This window comes from Lissotriton helveticus, chromosome 5_1 (genome assembly GCF_964261635.1).
Source record: "Lissotriton helveticus chromosome 5_1, aLisHel1.1, whole genome shotgun sequence".
Classification (NCBI taxonomy): domain Eukaryota; kingdom Metazoa; phylum Chordata; class Amphibia; order Caudata; family Salamandridae; genus Lissotriton; species Lissotriton helveticus.
The window spans coordinates 1,092,479,755-1,092,496,032 of record NC_136065.1 but is presented as its reverse complement, the minus strand read 5'-3'; the positions used below and the strand labels follow the sequence as shown (position 1 = coordinate 1,092,496,032).

The 16,278-nt window shown below is 46.3% G+C and overlaps 1 protein-coding gene across 3 annotated transcripts in view; it reads right to left on the bottom strand.

Moving 5' to 3' along the window:
- Positions 1–16,278, bottom strand: part of PDCD11 (programmed cell death 11) — a 627,216-nt gene that overhangs the window by 466,646 nt on the left and 144,292 nt on the right. For all 3 annotated transcript variants that reach the window (XM_078643694.1, XM_078643695.1, XM_078643696.1), the window contains exons 10-11: positions 11,243–11,361; positions 10,049–10,109 (exon numbers count right to left, since the gene is read on the bottom strand). In XM_078643694.1, the coding sequence (XP_078499820.1) occupies positions 10,049–10,109; positions 11,243–11,361 (180 nt within the window). The remainder of the gene's footprint in view (positions 1–10,048; positions 10,110–11,242; positions 11,362–16,278) is intronic.

Here is a 16,278-nt window from a genome sequence, read left to right as displayed (position 1 = left end):
CCGTGAGCCACCACTGCAACTGTCTCGCAGTGCCCTCCGAGATCAGGACATGGTCGGACAGGTTGTCCTGATGCTGAGCCCACTGAAACTTCAGGTCCCACTGCAGAGCCCGCATCAGCCACCTGGCGTGATACACCAGAAGGATGCAGGAGGCCATCAGCCCCAGAAGCCGCAGCGTCAACCTGACTGAGACCCGGGATAAAGGCTGAAATATCGGAATCAGAGCCTGAATATCCCGAACCCGCTGTTCGGGAGGATAAACCCGAAACTGCGCCGAATCCAGAACCGCTCCGATGAAGAGGATCTTTTGAGAGGGACACAGGTGTGACTTCGGCACATTGATGGAAAACCCCAGCAAGTGCAGGAGGTCAGCCGTAGTCTGGAGGTGGCTGACTACTGTCTGGGGCGAGCCCGCCTTCAACAACCAGTCGTCGAGGTAGGGGAAGACTGACACCCCTAACCTGCGCAGATGAGCTGCGACCACCGCCATCACTTTCGTGAACACCAGTGGGGCGCTGGTTAGGCCAAAGGGGAGCACGGTGAACTGGAAGTGCTTGTGGCCTACCGTGAACTGCAGGTAATGCCGGTGAGCCGGCAGGACTGGGATGTGGAAATAGGCGTCCTGCAAGTCCAACGCTACCATCCAGTCTCCGGGGTCTAGGGCAGCTAAGACCTGAGCCAAAGTCAGCATCTTGAACTTCTCCTTCCAGAGGAAGCCGTTGACGTTCCGCAGGTCCAAGATAGGGCGTAGGCCCCTTTTGCCCTTCTTGGGGACCAGAAAGTAGTGGGAATAGCAACCAACACCTACTTCTGGCCCAGGAACGCGCTCGTTGGCCCCCTTGGCCAAGAGGCCCGATACTTCCTCTTGCAGAAGTTGCAAGTGATCCCCCAACACGCGGTGGTACTGCGGTGGCATGGCTGGAGGGGTCGCCTCGAAGGGGAGGGAGTAGCGCCTTGGGACAATTTGCAGCACCCACCTGTCCGATGTGATGTTTTGCCAGTGGAGGAGGTGATGGCGGACCCTGCCCCGCCCCCCACTGGCGTCGAATGGGCCTGAAAGCTCGGACTAGGAAGGCTTTGAGGCGGATGCTGCGGGGGTGGATGTGGACTGGCCTCACCGTTGTCCCCTGGCACCGCCACCGCGGTTACCACGTCCGCCGCCACGCTGGATGTTAGACTGCGGCCAGTGGCTGGCAGGACGTGAAGGGTCGCCCCTTCCTTGGCCACGAAAGGAGCAAAAGGCAGACTGCTGCTGACGCCCGCCCGAGAGGCCCAAGGACTTGGCCGTAGCCCTGGAGTCCTTGAAGCTTTCAAGCGCATAATCTGCCTTGCCACCAAAGAGGTGGCTGCTATCGAACGGCATGTCCATGAGTGTGTTCCGAATATCGCCGAGAAGTTGGCGGACCTCAGCCAGGCGTGGTGGCGAACCGCCACAGTCATTGACTTCGCCCTGCCCAGTGAGTCCGTGGTATCCAGCCCACATCAAATGGAGTACCGCGCTGCGTTTCGTCCCTCCGCGAGGGCTTGAGCGAGCTTCATCCGGGTCTCCTCCGGGCACTCCGGCAGCACGGCCGCAACCGTATCCCATAGAGAGTGGGTGTAACGGCCCAAAAGGCAAGCGGTGTTGACGGACCGCAACCCACAACTGAGGGAGGAGAACAATTTCTTTCCAAACTGTTCATACCTTTTGGATTCCCGGTCTGGGTGTGCAGTCAGGAATGTGGATTGGGAAGTAGAGGCCCGGATAACCAGGCTCTCGGGGGTGGGGTGGGTGGACAGGAAGCTAGGGTCGCCCGGAGCTGGGCGGTGGCACCTGGCGACGTTCCTACCTACAGGGGGACCTGTAGCGGGCCTGGACCAGGTGCCCAACATAACGTCCCTGAGAGCCTCATTAAACGGCAGTAGAGGCTCCGGTGAGCTTACTTGCGGTTTAAGGACCTCAGTGAGGATGTTAGACCTCACAGTTGCGACGGGGAGCTTAAGCGTCAAGGCCTTGGCCGCCCTCGACAGCACCACACTATAAGCAGCCCCCTCCTCCGTAGCCACGGTAAGAGGGGAGACAAAGCCAGTGTCAGGTGAAGTGTCGAGACCACTGGCTTCCCCTAGCTCATCTGTCTAGTCCTGAAATAACTGACACTCCCATGTCAGAGGGTCCTCAGACCCCTCCCAATCCCCCTCGTCCTCCATCTCCTGAAATTCAGGGTCAAAGGATGGAGCCGGATCAAAGAAGAATTGCTCTTCAGCCGGTGTCGAATGCGGCGTCGATCGACGCCGGTCCGATGCCGGATCCGGACTGAGGGAGGGATCAGGGACAGCGTAGTGCGAGGACGGTGCCGGGGGCGACACCCTGGGGGTCGATGTCTGCGGGGTCGTAAGGTCGACCAGCAGCGACCCGGAACCGGATCCAGCAGGGGCCTGTGGCGCCGGGGCCAAAGCACCTGGCCCGCATGGACTCCCAGTCGGGGCCACGGGGCCCGAAGGTGCTGCTGTGGGACCCGACGGAGGAGAGAGGGACCTCATGGCCATGTAGGAAGGCCTCTATCTCCTCCGGCGTCGCGTTCATCCCAGGGACCGGCGGGTATGGAGCTGGCCGCGGCGCCTGCGGCTCCGGCGGAGGCGGTGTTGCCCAAACCCCTGGCCGCATCGAACGAGCGTCGGGGGGAGTCGGAAGAGCGATGTAGTCTCTTCGACTTCTTGTGCCTCTTACCTGAGGACTTGGAGCCCGACGAATGGTGATGACTCGCCGAGCTTCGATGACTGTGGCCCCGTGACTGGTCCCTCGACCCCCTCCTGGACCGGGACCTTGAGCGGTGCGGGGCCAACTGCCGGAGCTCGAGGTGCTTACGGGACCGCTCCCGCCTAGCCTTCGACGTCAAGGCCCGGCAGTCGGGGCACGACCGGTCGTCGTGGTCGGCCCCTAGGCAATAGAGGCACCGGCGGTGGGGATCGGTAACCGACATCAGTGGTACAGGGCTTGAACCCGGGCATCCCTACCGGCACCGAGAGTTGTAAAGACTCGACAAGGGATCAAAAAGGATCGATAAAGTTTAGTCAAAAAATGACTAAGGTACTGCTTTTTCCAGACCTGCGCTTGCCGGCGCGGAAAAAAGAAGAACTGACGTCAGCGCGCGAGGGCGTCGTCTAAATACTCCGATGACATCATCCCGGCGCCGCACGCGGAGCCACAGACAACGCCTACCGACGCGCCGGGGTACTGCTACGCAAAACTTTCCGGATCCAGTCTGACGTCTGGGGATATTCTAAGGTAAGGAATCTAACACTAACCTGTTTCTTTCAGATGACGCCTACAGACTCAGAACCAGGGGCCCCCCAACCACGACCAGCTGAGGCTAAGCTTTTCCGACACCCAAAGACACCCCTGCACCCGGCGCCCTACAGCCCCCTGTGCCTCCCTTTGGGGTACCTACCTGTGCTCCAAGATTCCAACTTACCTCTCGACATGCTGGTCGCCCCTGGAGAGTCTCCGCCGCTGAGCCTGCAGCCTTTGTTCCTTCTTTACCTTTTCCATTGGATAACATTAAGCGCCCAATGGCTCAAAAGCACCCTGCACTCAGCCGCCAGAGTGCCGCTGGCTGTGCCACCTTTGTCCTATCCTGCTTCCCCTTTTGTCCTAAGCAAGTGACCAGGAGCCCAGCTCCCACAGCCGCGTGGCCTGCTAGCCAGCAGCCACCAAACGGAGGCCCCCTGTCCCCTATTGGATAACATTGGGCCTAACTACCTCTGCACCCGGCCGCCCCTGCGCCGCTGAGGGTGAACCAACTGTACCTACCCGACACTGGGGGACCCCGAGTCTATGCCCAGAACCACAACTTCACCAGTCTAGTACTCACCAGGAAACTGGTAACTCACTTACCTGCCATTGAATAACATTGACTGGTTTGACTCGAAAAATCTTCTAATTGTCTACTTTTGAAAACGTAAAATATTCATATAAAATCATCCGAAAATTCCGAAATACTCACCTGTGATTAGGAGAGGAGCCAGAACTGTACCCTGTAGCCCAGTACTGAACCGCAAAAGTAACCCCTAGCAGGTTTACTAGTAACTTGTATTTTCTCCATAGGAATCCATTGTCTGCTTTTCTATGAAATTTCTTCTGTCTACTTTTGAAAACTAGAAATATTCTTTAAAAATCATACGAAATATTGAAACGTAATTACTTACTTGTTTTAAGTTGAGACCCCAGTGCTGGCCCCAGGAGCCCAGTACTGGATTACAAAAGTAACAAGATCGTACTTTACCAGCTACCTGAATTTTCTCCCATTGGATAACATTGCCAGGTTTCTATTGAAAAGTTTTTAAGTGTGAACTTTTAAAATAGCTTTTTATTCCTGAAAAATTACTACAATACCTAAAACGTTTTTGCTAAACTGTTTTCAGCTTAGACCCCAGGACTGTACCTAGGAGCCAGTCCTGGAATTACTAAAGTAATCTACAAAGTAATCAACTGTGTTTATATAAGGAAATCCATTGAGCTCAATGCTAAATCGTGTGTAGAATTGTGTTGCCTACTGCAACCCCTGTACCTATTGTATTTACAAAGTTAATTGTCTTTCTGCAAAGTACTCATCAGAGACCTCTCATATGGAGAACAGTACATTTTGATACCTGCTGGTTCTAGAAATAAAACAACTATATCTCTGGATATAAAAACAATTGGCCAGGAGTTCAGTCTTTGAGTGTGTGAAACCTTTTGCTGACTGAGTATGTGCAACAAATGCTTTACACTGTCCTCTGATATTGCCTTACTGCTCGACCAAGCTACCACTTTAGAGAGTAAGGTCACACCTGGCTTTAACCTCTGTTATACCTCTGGGGTTTGTGGACTCTATACACACTGTACCTTATTCTGGTCCAGTATATACAGAGCCACTTTCTCACAGGAGGTTTTATAATGAGGGAGAGGGCCTTTAACACTTGGTATTGCCAAGACAGTAGCACTGAATTGCTATTAAAAGTTCCATTCCCAGGCACTACATTTTTATAGATTAAAAAAGTAGAAACTAAAAGACAAATATTTGAATGCTGGAGCAGCAGGCCTATGCAGGTCATTATTGGCCCTCAGAAACTTCATTGTCTTCAATGAAGCACTCAACCTTCCAATATTCTAATGTGCATTAGAACATTGGAATGTGATCACTCCATTAAAGACAATGGAGTGCTCCAAGCTTTACTGGCTGGTAGAAGCCCGGTGAGCACCATTCCAATGTTTTTTTTCTTTTCACAGCTCTTGCTATGAACAACGGCCTCTCAGAGCCAGAGGGGATTTAAAATTAGAATATTCTGCCCTCTGGGGGTGGAATGTTCGTACAGCCTTAGAGTCCTTGTAGCAAGCTCTACCAGCCATCAAAGCCCTGCTCCCTTGCTAAAGGCTCTCGCCAATGCAGACCTTTAATGGCAGGTAGAGCCCGCTACGTCAGGCTCCATGGCTATATTCAAATCTAAAGATGGCAATGAAACCAGGACTCAAATTAAAGTAATGCAGTTCATCTCAATCAACAAGAACTTAAACTATAAATCTTTCTCCGTACACAAGTCTCAATCCTGAGGAACAAGAACATACACCTTGACCAGATAGTTGCTGGGGATACTCAAGAATTCCAGGACACATTGAACCTCGTCCAGCTTGCCCAGTGGGTTAGCCTCCCGATGCATCTAGGGGGTCATATTCTCGACCCCATTTGTTTTAACTTTCGCATCTCGGTCAAAGATCTCCCTATTGGTGCCTTGGTCTGACCATTTTTAACATACTTTTCCTGGATGGCAGCAGGTATTCATTCTTAGGCCCGCACCAATCGCGACCCTGCCTTCGCCAACATTGACACGCTTGCATTTAGCCAGGCCCTGGCGGCCTCCAGGCCCAATCCCGCTAATGACCTGGAAGGGGGCTTGCTGGCTTTACCAGCTGGCTCTCAAAAATATTGGATTGCCTATCCCCACTCCACTCCACAGGCATTCCAGGGAATCTCCTTTGAACCCTGGTTCTCGCCCGAGCTGAAAGAATTAAAGCAGAAGTGTAAGAAATTGGAGCCAGGCTGGTGTAAGGAATTCTGCCCTTTGGCAAAGCTTATGCTTAGGAAAAAACAAAAAATCTATTATACTGCCATCGCCCATGCAAACAGCCTCTACTACTCAGCCCGCATTGATCTAGCCAGGAATAATAGCAAGGAAACTTTTTCCATTGTTCAGAGCTTTCTGTATCCCAAAGCTGAACTGAGTACACTCCTATCCTCAAACGCCTGGTGCGAAAAACTCTCCAGTTTTTTAATGGATAAAATCCACGCTATACAGGCGTCATCAACCTGCCTAGCTCACTTAAAATCCTTAAGGCCTTGAAATCAGGTTCCCCATCGGATCCCTGCGTAGCCAGACTTCTGGGTGTTGTTGTGGAAACTGTTAACCTGGAAGTTAACAGACTCATCAATACGAGAAAAAGTGCTGAACAAACAGCTTACTGAGTTTATCGAAAGTTTGGGCCTTTTACATCCGGCCCAATCTGGGTTCAGGGCCTCCTACAGCACTGAGTCAGCTCTAGTGGAAGTTTCTGAGGCCATCCAGGATTGTTTGGATGCTGGCGGGAGGGCAGCCTTGATTTTGCTTGACCTCTCAGCTGCTGTTCCTCACTCTTTGCTGCTCACCCGACATGCTGACATTGGCATATCAGGTACTGCTTGGGGCTGGCTTAAATCGTATCTGGAAGGCCAGATGCAACAAGTATGGCCCCCTCGTTTGCTTCATCACCACAGATGGTGTCAACGGGGGTCCCACATGGGTCCTCTTTGAGTCCCCTCCTTTTCAACATCTATGTTACTCCTTTGGTTCAATTGGCAGAGGATGTGAGGGCCAAAATTATTGCTTATGCTGCAGATACTCATCTCTGGTTCACATGGGGAAAAAATGAATGTTCACCCTCCTCTGCAAAAAATTGTCTGACAACAGTTTTTAGTTGGCTGAGCTCTGCCCAACTTAAATGCAATGAGGAGAAATCTGAAATCCTCTTTTATGGAAGCTCTCCTCCTCAGTTTAGAGAAACACTCTGGCCACCTGATTTCTCCATGCCAGCCTCAATGAGGCAACCCGCACAAAATCTGGGAATCTGGTTTGAGGAGAATCTCTCGTTCTCAACCCAGATAAAGAAGCTAGCTGGGAACTGTTTCGGGTTTATCAAAACCCTCAGAAAAATTCTTCCATTCCTTCCTAGGGCCACTAAAGAAACGGTCAACCGAGCCCTCATTTTATCACTATTTGATTATGCCAATGCAATATACATTGGCCTCCCAGGCTACCTGCTTGATAAATTACAAGTAGTCCAGAATGAGGCGGCCAGGCTTCTCTTTAACATCCCCATCAGAAGCAGTGTGAGACAACATCTGCACACACTTAACTGGCTGCCGGTAGCAGAACAAGTCAAGTTCTAGTCATAGCAAACCGTGCCCTGCATGCCTCCGGTCCAATTTACCAGCGAAAGCGCTTTACTTTCTACACTCCTTCGAGACAACTGCGCTCTGCTTCTCAACTCCTGCCTCATGTCCCCCACTTCTGACTGCAAAGGATGGGTGGAAGCTCCCTTGCCTTGAAGGCTGCTCTGGCAAGGAACTTGTTGCCTCTTGCTCTTAGTAGCATTCAGGACCCCATCCTTTAAAAATAAAAAAAATCTGAAAACATTCCTCTTTATCGAATTTACCTCTCCTCTACCCCTCAAGGTTTGCGCCGGGACATTCCTCGGAGTATCTGCGTGCGCTACAAATACAAATAACACAAGGTAACAAGAATAGAACTGTCTTAAATTGAGGCCATCCAATCACTCAACAACAGTGGCTTCCTTTAACATCCTAGCTGCGCTTAAGTTAAATTATTCAATCCAAGGACATTGGTTAGACTGAATTCTAAAATGGATTTCACACCTGCATATTTCACAGAAGGGTTACAAAATATATTAACTAGGAGCAATCCACTTAATCATTAAGTCAATATTAAAAAATGTATAACCTAACTTTAAGAAATTTAGTTTCAGACAAGGAAAGATCACACTTGTAACTTGGTGCAACCATGGACTTCAAGATGAAAATGCAGGACTGTAAATTAGCATTAAAGGACCAAGGAGCCATATCATCAACTGCCAAGAAACAAGTACCTAGAGCACAGTAAGAATATCCCAATGAACACAAACTTTAGAAAAACTCCTAATGTGGCAGCAAGATGGCATAATTCCCAAGGACCAGACTTTATACATTTCCACAAGATAATTAATTCCTCCAAAACGTGGTGAGAGTAATCCTAACCAGAAACATCTTTAGTGACATGTTGAGAAATAAGAGAAACTGCAACCATAACCAAAACAATCAAAATCCTATCCTGGAATATAACATAATTAAAGAGATGCTCGAATGTTAAGGCCAATTAATTAGAACAAGTTTCTTTTTTAATAATCATCCCATAAAATTCCTACAAGAACTTTACATCAAGGAACCCGTGGTAACGTAGAAAATTGCTAACCACAATGGGACTGATCCAGCATTACTAGTTCTAATTATTAACCTTACACAAAATAGCAGCACACACAAACTAGTTGCTATAAAGTATCTATTTAGCTCTGAGAAAAGTAGGTTCTGAAGAATATATTAAGTTGACTATGTTAAATTAGCTTCCAATTGTGAATATTAGCTTAACTGTGGTCACTTTAATGCCAACTTATTCTTTAAAAACTATTTCAGTAAAGATGCTATCCAGAGCAACATCTTGAAAACAGTTGCTTCCCAAACATTTCAGCTACACAGGAAACAGAAGAATTATAAATCTATAGTCAAATTATTAAACAGCAATGGACCGACTGGCTTAAATCAAAGGATACCAGCAGACCAGCTAGTCACACAATACTCACATTTCACATGGCAGAAAGTCAGCCTTAGATTACACATTTTTTACAGAATTCATTTTTAAAATCATACCTTGAATAGGGATTAAATATCACCTTCAAGTGTTCGCATTCAAGATTAGATCAGCACATTTACAGGACTATAAAACACTCCTTAATACACTTGAGGAAAAATAAAAAATGGTATAATAAAACATGAGAAGGTATGATAAAACTTTAGTGCACATTTGCTTACAGGCTGTGGCAGTGTGTCTAGGGCCTCCAAGTGGACTAAATATGTGCCACTGGCTAGCATGCAATTAAGCCATGTGGGTGCAAGCTGCACTGGTATTCTTGTGGTAAAGTGCTGTCAGTCCACGCAACATCTATGTGTTTGAAGGTAGTGCTTTTGGCTTGCTCCATTCACTCTTAAGCCATTTTTTAGCAGAAGCACGTACTGAGATTCAGTACTTCACTTGTTAAAAGGCTGATGAGCCTCTATGGCTCTATGCTAGAAACCATGCTGGTGCTGGGAGCTGCAGCAAGGACTCTTCTCTAGCCACTCAGGCCACTTAGAGCGGATGTCATACCGTGCAGCACTGGCAGAAGTCATGAAATAAGAAGTTAATGTGTAAAAGTACTAGAAGGGTGAACTTTCAATGATATCTGTTAGCCCTCTCAGTTTGTTTAAATGACTATTTCACATGTGCAGTTGAAAAGTCCTGAGGTCACAATGACCTGTGGGGCTGTTGGTTTACCTATCAGCGGCGCTCGCAGTGCTCTGAACTAACATGAGGCCAGACCTTCTAAGATGGGTTTGAATCAACGGATCAAGGACTACAAATACCAAAGAAGATAAGCCATATGTGATCATCCTCGGGTATATAATGGACACCTGGCCAAAGTCTAGTAAATATGAAATAAGGTAAGCCTCTTGACCCTTCCTGAGGAGTCAGAAAAGGACAACGCTGATGATTTCTTGGAATTCTCCATTTCTTTAGACATCCTAAAAATCATTATGGGAATGGAGATTGAGAGAACACAACGAATGCCCTCTAAGAGACAGTGGCCTGGTACATTTTCTTTCACCTTTTGCTTTTTAAGTATCTTTTCAATAAGAAAGTACATCAAGCAAACATAAAAACCTTGGTAAAGCATGCAAATAAAACTTACCTCAATTAGCTGACCAGGCTGAAAGTCTTGATATCGCAAATACGGTGTTTCAATAACACTCCTAGAAAAGTTCAATGGAACAAAGTAGTGGGCTTTCAAATCAAGCTTAAATAGAGACAAATCTAAAGAATATTGCTATCAAAATATGGCCAATACATTCAAATCATATAAGAGACAGGAGGAAGTCTTTGTGCATCAGTCATACAATAGCCCACATATAGACTACTTTAACCTAGACGCCTCTCTAAGATGCTTCTTCTTAGTCCCTTAGTTCCCTACCTGACAAATCCTATTCTCCCGAGACCAATATAGTAATTTAGTTATTTGATGTGCACACATTAAGTAATTTAGTTCTGCAGTGTGTTCATCATAGGCAAACATTTGAACTTTGAACACTAGCCTTGTCTTTTCATCACGGGTATAACACATTCCGATGATCAGCTGTCTTCACACACCAAGTTCAGTAAGCTAACAGTCTTTAGGATTTGTACTGAATTATTTGCACAAAGACATATTAACCTATGTAGTTTAATTTGTCAAGCAGCCCATCTGCCTTCATTCCCTATCTGATCTCCCCTCTTTTGAACCTCTAAACTAGCCATTTAGACACTTGACAGAGAGAAGGTAAGAACTAGTATAATAGATATTGATTTCTTACTGTGCTATTTATCTTTCCACCATACCACCCTTTGCCCTGCTAAATCCAGTAAAGCTTTTTCAAAACACTATTGCTAATGAGTACCAGATCTTTGTGAATTGAAACACACATGCTACACATCCCTATATATGATGCACTATATACAAATAGAAGACATCACATTTTGGATAGGAAAACATCAAGCAACATTAGCTTGTTAACATTGGGTGTCAACAGGAAAACAACTTTAAAATCCTGCTGCAGACCTCACTTAGATTGTTTCACAAGGCGATGTTGCTCGTCAATGATGCCTGCTTTCTCTAGCGAAATCTTCTATATGCGATTACCAAAGAAATAGAGTGTGATTCTAGGTCAGTACGTCACTGCGTAGTAACGCAAAATTCACAAAATGGTGGTAAACAGATTGCCTGAAGCACATAATCAAAAAATATAATGACGCCCAAGAAAAAGAACCTCTACAAAGGCATTAGGCCTTTCACAGATATTTAAACCTCACCAAACAGTAACCCAACAAAGACAGCTGAAAAGACACTTACTGTACTAGTGACATCAAGGCCATCTCATCCATTGGGCTGTAATCCACAATTCTGCCAGTGCGTTTGCAGCCTTTTTGAAATGTAGCCAGGTATTTTGACTTACTTGGCATATTGTATAACTGAGGAAAAAAAAATTTGGAAAAAGAAAAAAAACACTTACAAACCATTAACATACACTTTAATCACTTTCCAATACACACCAGTAAAAACCTTTCTCAAAACAAAAGACCTAAATAAGATGTGATGTAATATGAAGTCCTGTGTATGTGATTTTTGATGGGAAGAGACTTTTACATTTACTACTGGGAACTGGAGATTTAAGTTCTACAAAGATCACATATTATTCAATATTACCAAGTCCAGACTCGTCTTTTAGCGTCATGGGTGTAATCTGAGCAGATGATGTCAGTCTCTCACAGAATGTAAAGTTTAATTTTTAAGCGTGTGGGGTAAGGCAATTTTCCTTACTAATTACTTTAGAATTATTTGGCCAAAGGTTCTGTCCAATTATCAGCTTCTGGAAATGTAATATGTGTACAACATGTAAAACATAGAACATGGGATGTGATAGAAAATTACACGTTCTTCCAGCCTATTTTTAGATAGCTCTTTTAAGTGTGTTTCATAGAAAACTGCCAACGTTTTAATATGGCCCGCAATCAATTATACCTCCAGTTTGCAAATAGCAGGCAATATCAAGAAACAGCTAATGGATTTGAAGTTTGGAAGTTATAGGCAAGCACATTTTCACTACTCTAGGTTTTCAACTCTCTTCTTTTTACAATTTCTGGGAATTAATGATTGAACTAAATGTACTTCAATATGACAACAGCATAGGGTTATGTTATGCTTCAATTACACAGGTTGAGAAAGACATCTTCAACAAACTTGGTAACAGCCCTTTAACCCGCATCATTCTAACAGTCAGGGAACACTTTCTTGGATAGGGAAGAATACACTATCAAAAAAGAAGCAGGATGAATGATCTAGTAGTTTAAATACACAAATCAGGTATGACATTTGGGTACGGAGGGGTAGGGGGCGATGTAGAACGTATGATTTTTAAAATCAATATCTCACCTAAAAAAAGTAGAAAGGGAGCACTGATCTACCGCCCCCCCGGGTTCATGCTCCAATCTATCCATTGCGTTGATAGAGGCATTGGCACTCCATATATATGATAACTCCGACTTCCTACTCCTAGGAGATTTCAATGTCCACAGTGAGTTAGATAATAACACCGAGGTGCATACATTAATGGCAGACCTTAACTCACTGGGTCTGAGGCAGGTAAATACCGGGCCAACTCATCAGGCGGGGCACACGTTAGACCTAGTTTTAACCAACTCCCTACAGATTGAGTGCAGACCCCCCTATCAGGTAGAATGGACAGACCATTTTGTTATTGAATTTTACACCCCCACCCCCATATTGCATGATATGGGACATACTGCCCTACCAAGCAAAAGAAGACCCTGGCACAAACTGACCCAGGAAGCCTTTAACAAAAAATGTGCTGCGCCAACACCAAGCGACAGTGAGAGCATTGAAAATGCCTTAAACAATTATGAAGAGAGGGTACTCAAAACTATAGATGGAATTGTCCCATTAAAAACCTTCAAACCCAAACCTGCACATAAACAGGAAATCTGGTTTTCAGAGCATCTTAGGCTGCTCAAACAAACCACTAGAAAACTAGAGAAAAAATGGAGAGCTTCCCGTCAAGACAGAGACAAACAACTTTATAGGAGCTCCTTGGGAGTATACCATAAAGCTATTCGCGCTGCGAGAAAAAACCATATTGCATCACAACTATCGGCGGCTGGCAACAACCCCAAAGTACTATATCAGATCTTACAGACTTTTACGAAACCAGCAGCCTGTGAAAGTCCGGAAGTGGCTTCACAGCAATTATGTGACAATATTTCTAAATTCTTCACACAAAAAATTGATGCCATGTATGACAAAATCATACATTCTAATCAAACCAGCAGGAATGATAATGTCCCAAATCTAGATATGGAAGTACAATCTCTTGACACACACTCCCTCTCTGTATTCCCCCCTATCTCGATTGAGGAAGTATCATCACTCATCTCTCAGATAAAGAGTGGCTGCCCCACGGACAGTATCCCTGCGCGTATTATGCCTATGCTAGCAAATGAATTGGGACCTGTAATCCAAAGGCTAATAAACCTATCTTTAAGCACAGGTCAGGTTCCGCTAAGATGGAAGGAGGCACTGGTTAGGCCGCTCAGGAAAAACACTGCGATTCCCTGGAATGAGCTGGCCAAACTTAGGCCGATATCCATGCTTCCATTTCTAGGCAAAATCATCGAAACATTTGTTAATAGACATCTGTCTAAATACATTGAATCCGCAGGAGTATTAGACTACTCACAATCGGGCTTCAGGCATAAACACAGTACCGAGACCACCCTGATGTCAGTCGCAGACGATCTACACATGTACCAGGACAGGGGTATTCCGTTATCCTGGTGCTGTTGGATCTGTCTGCGGCATTCGATACCGTGTCACACTCCCATCTTGACTACCAGGCTAGCCAATATTGGTCTGAAACACGAAGCTCTGGCATGGCTGAGGAGTTTCCTAGCAAATCGCACCCAGCAAGTAACAATGGGTGCATACCAGTCAGAGGAAGTTGAAGTCTCAAAAGGGGTGCCACAGGGCTCATGCCTGAGCCCCACGCTCTTTAACATCTATGTGGCACCCCTGGCAAACATCATGAGAACTTTTGGATTCATCCCGGTATCCTACGCGGATGATACTCAACTCCTCTTTCCCTTTAAGATCTTTACCCCGAGGTTAGGAACTCCTTTTCTCAGGGCATGAAAGCAGTGGCACACTGGATGTCCTCCAACTATTTGCAGTGCAACGTTGGAAAGACGGAAGTCATGTTGTTTGGTGAAGCAAAAATACTTTGGACCCCGGACTGGTGGCCACAAGATCTGGGACCAGTACCCGAGCCCAAGAACCTGGGAGTTCGATTAGATCAAGAACTCACTCTCAAACAACATGGCAACCAGGTGGTGGGAGCCTGCTTCCATATAATTGGTATGCTGCGTAAAGTCTTCCCCCTACTACCGGATACAACCAGGAGAATGTTGGTACAGGCTTTAGTCCTGAGTAGAATAGACTACTGCAATGGCCTACTCCTGTCCGCTAATGAGGGGGGTCACGACAAGACTCCAGGTGGTTCAGAACACAGCTGCCCGCCTGGTCCTGAATGCCCCTCCTCGTACGCCTTCCAAACCACTGCTGACAAAATTACACTGGCTATCTGTCAAACAAAGGGCCAGGTTCAAAATATGCTGCACAATACATAAAAGCCTTAACGGGATGGGTCCAGCATACCTGACCCCCAAATTTGTCCCCTACATTCCCTCCCGGACACTTAGATCGAGTGAGCAAGGCCTCCTTTGTGTACCTAGAGCAAAAAAAGCCAGACATGGAACTAAAGCGCTATCTGTAGCAGGACCCTCCCTTTGGAATAGTCTCCCAACTTCACTTAGGCTATGTGCAGAACACCTCCCCTTTAGAAAAATGTTGAAGACTTTCCTATTCAAACACTAGAATGGCTGCCAAACTAGTTCTTCCTTAAAAACATATGCTGAAGATGCCTAAAGGCGCGGAGATACTCCTTCGGGAGTCGAAGCCAGCGCGGTATAAACCTGCAAATAAATAAATATAAATGTAGCATTACTAACTGAATACAAACAAAGGCTACACTCACTGAAAGTTTCTCTTGGTGGTATTTGACTAAATCGCAGATTGGAAAAAAGGCTTTGGTTTAGGACACAATCAGAAAAAATATAAAATATATATTTTTTTAAAATGAATGCTTCCTTTCAGTGTAATCTCAATTGTATGGAAATATAAGGCAGTTAATAAATTAAGTGCCCCTGTTTGTCATGGTCACCCACACTTTTTGCCACTGGTACTGATGTTTTACGACTGATATGTACTGGGTCTCTGCTAACCAAGGTAACATTGTCTAACTGTAACACAATGGGCACCCCTATAAGTCCATAGTAAGTGGTACCCCTGGTACCTAGGGCATGGGTACCAAAAGGGGCCCTAAGGGCCTCAGCACCTATTATGCCACTCTAAGGGACCCCCGTAAAAAATACAAGCAGCATGCCATGGTGCAAACCATGAGTGGAACTACAACATGGCACACTCACTGTGTGCCATGTCAAAGTGAGTGCATGTCTTCTATGTAAGTCACCCCTACAGCAGGCCTTGCAATATAATGCACTGTTCCTTAGCACTACATGTGAAGGCATATCTGCACAAGCAGATAGGCCCGTGCTGTCTAGTCTAAGTAAACAAAGAAGCCATCTTAAGTACATGTACTGAGAACTGGTCATTACGTAGTCCCCAGCTACACGATCGCTTTACTGAAATCTATGGTGTTTGATATCAAACACCTTCTCTTAATAAATCCGTACTGTTGCCAGTGCAAGATTTAATATGACATGCACCCAGAGGGCACCTTAGAGGTGCCCCCTGAAAATATTTACCAGTGTCTAGTGCGCTGGCACACAGTTATTGACCAGCCTTCCACCACAGACAAGTTTCTGACCCCTGCAGGTGAAAGTCTACGTTCTCTGAGGTCAGAAACAATGCCTGCTCTGAGAGGAAGCTGGCCCCCTGACAACATGATGTGAGAAAGTGCCATCTTTCTTGCATGGTATGCCCCCACTTTTTGCTGCATTGCTGATATGCTCTGAGTGTGCTCTGGGCTCCTGCCAATCAGGTGCTCAGGGCCTGTGTTCCTTCCCTAAAACTGTATTGAAGCTCAAACGCAATTGGAATCTCTGGCCACATGCCAGACCCTGGTAAATGGTAGCCTAGGTACCCAGGGCATTGTGATCAGAGAAGACCCCTAAGGGCTGCAGCACTTCTTGTGCAACCCTTAGGGGCCCTGCACCCGGACACCAATACAATGCCTTTGCAGACTGAGTCTCCTGGTGCAGAACTAAACAAAGAGTCACCATGGCACACATCCCTGT